This window comes from Pteropus vampyrus, unplaced genomic scaffold (genome assembly GCF_000151845.1).
Source record: "Pteropus vampyrus isolate Shadow unplaced genomic scaffold, Pvam_2.0 Scaffold241, whole genome shotgun sequence".
NCBI lineage: Eukaryota > Metazoa > Chordata > Mammalia > Chiroptera > Pteropodidae > Pteropus > Pteropus vampyrus.
Window position 1 is genome coordinate 430,624 of NW_011889022.1, and position 1,736 is coordinate 432,359.

General features: G+C 55.6%; 1 protein-coding gene across 1 annotated transcript in view; it reads left to right on the forward strand.

Annotated features, from left to right (window-relative positions):
• The window catches only part of ADCY10 (adenylate cyclase 10), a 42,223-nt gene extending 40,896 nt beyond the window's left edge, over positions 1-1,327 (forward strand). The window contains exons 27-28 of the mRNA XM_011374209.2: positions 296-539; positions 1,040-1,327. Coding sequence (XP_011372511.1) covers positions 296-539; positions 1,040-1,201 — 406 coding nt within the window. The 3' untranslated portion in view covers positions 1,202-1,327. The remainder of the gene's footprint in view (positions 1-295; positions 540-1,039) is intronic.
• Positions 1,328-1,736: the final 409 nt, after the last annotated feature.

Genomic DNA, 1,736 nt, shown 5'->3' on the forward strand with positions numbered 1-1,736 from the left:
CAAAAAGGAAGGAAGCACGAACTCAAATGTTAACGATATTTCTTTCTGGGTGCTCAGGTTATGGGCGATTCTTAGGCTTTTGTTATTTTCATTTTTTCTCCCCTGAATTTTGAACAATGAACTTATACTGCTTTGGTAAGCAAAAGAAAATGTAATTTTTTTTTCTTTTTAAAGTGGTCTGGGTGGGCCACCCGATACTTGTCATCTTATCTCCGCTCCTTCCCATGTCTGTCTCTGGAATACACTTTTCGCTTTCTTGCTGTATCCTTGAATTGTCCCCAAATCGTCTGTGAAGGAAAAACTGCAGTCGAGGGGCCCTTTCTGACACCGATGTGCTGTTTTCCCTCCAGAACTTGGAGAGCCTGGTGACTCAAAACACCACCGGCGTCGTGTTCTACCCGCGGCTCTACCACCTGATGGCCTACATCTGCATCCTCATGGGCGACGGGCAGAACTGCAGCCTCTTCCTGAACACCGCGCTGAGCTTCTCCGAGACGCAGGGGAACATGCTGGAGAAATGCTGGCTGAACATGAGCAAGGTGGGCACCATCGCCGGCGACCCGGGGTGGGGCACCCGCCTTCTCAGGGAGCCCCGGTGGGTTTTCCCAGGCGCGGAAGCCCACCACGGACCGTTCTGGAATCGGACGGAGAGAAGGGACACGCCCCGAGTTCAGCTAGGGCCACCTCCCCCTCCTGCATTCTCATGGGGTCTTCCCTTCCTCCCAACCCCTCAGCAAGGTCGCCGCCCCCGTCCTGTGGCCCTTGCCACTTCACAGTTGGTGTTGCCTCCGCCCCCGGAGGCAAAAGCCACCCTGAGGACCGAGCACAGCGCCTTCTACTCGAGATCGGTCGAGTAAGTGGACGAATGTCCACTCCTCTGTGTTTATGTGCAAAGTCACGTGTCGCCCTCGTTGGGGCAGCGAAATTCACTGTCTGTGGGTTCGCACGGTTTCCAGAGCGGCTTCCGGTGTCACACCAGCGTGGCCGGCACTGGTCAAGCAGCGCTGATGGCCCCTCGCCTCTCTCCGCCCCGCCTCAGGAATGGTGGTTCTCAAACTCCAGGCTGACGGAGGACCATTGGCGTCGGACAGTCCAGAGCCTTCCATCGTGGGAGAAAATTTTAGCCAACAAGGTGAACGTGCAGGATATTCAAAAGAACAAATTCCTGATGAGAGTGAACATCCTGGACAACCCCTTCTAACCTTTCCGGAACGAGACGACGGCTTTAGTCAGACTGTCTCTCTCGCGATCACCCGCCGTTAACCTCGCCGTGGCCAGCACCGCCCGGCCCCCCGCACCGCCGCCTCCGTGAGACCCGGACCACGCGCGCTGCAGCCTTCCCTTCCCGGGGGGTCCGCGGCGGTGGCCGTGCCGCACTTTCCCCCTCCCCGCTTCGCACGGGGCCTTCGTCTTTCATGTTGTCTTAGTCTGACCTGCTTCTTTCCGCCCGGGCGAAATCGTGACACACGGGAAGACAGCAGCATCGAAATGGTCCGTGTTGCGACATCCATTTCTAGTTAACCTATTAAACCGACAACGTTTGTTTTTAAAGGGCCAGTTGTTCGATCTTTTGTACGTAGCACAGGATCCCCAACAGCGAAGTCTCATCATGGTGTGTGAGGGCGCGGTTTGAAAAGACACGGTTCTGCAGTGCAGCTTCAGGCATCGATTATCTGCGGAAGCGACGTTTTTAAAAGTTGAAATGTGGGTCGTTTTGATGTGGGCGTCTTGTACAC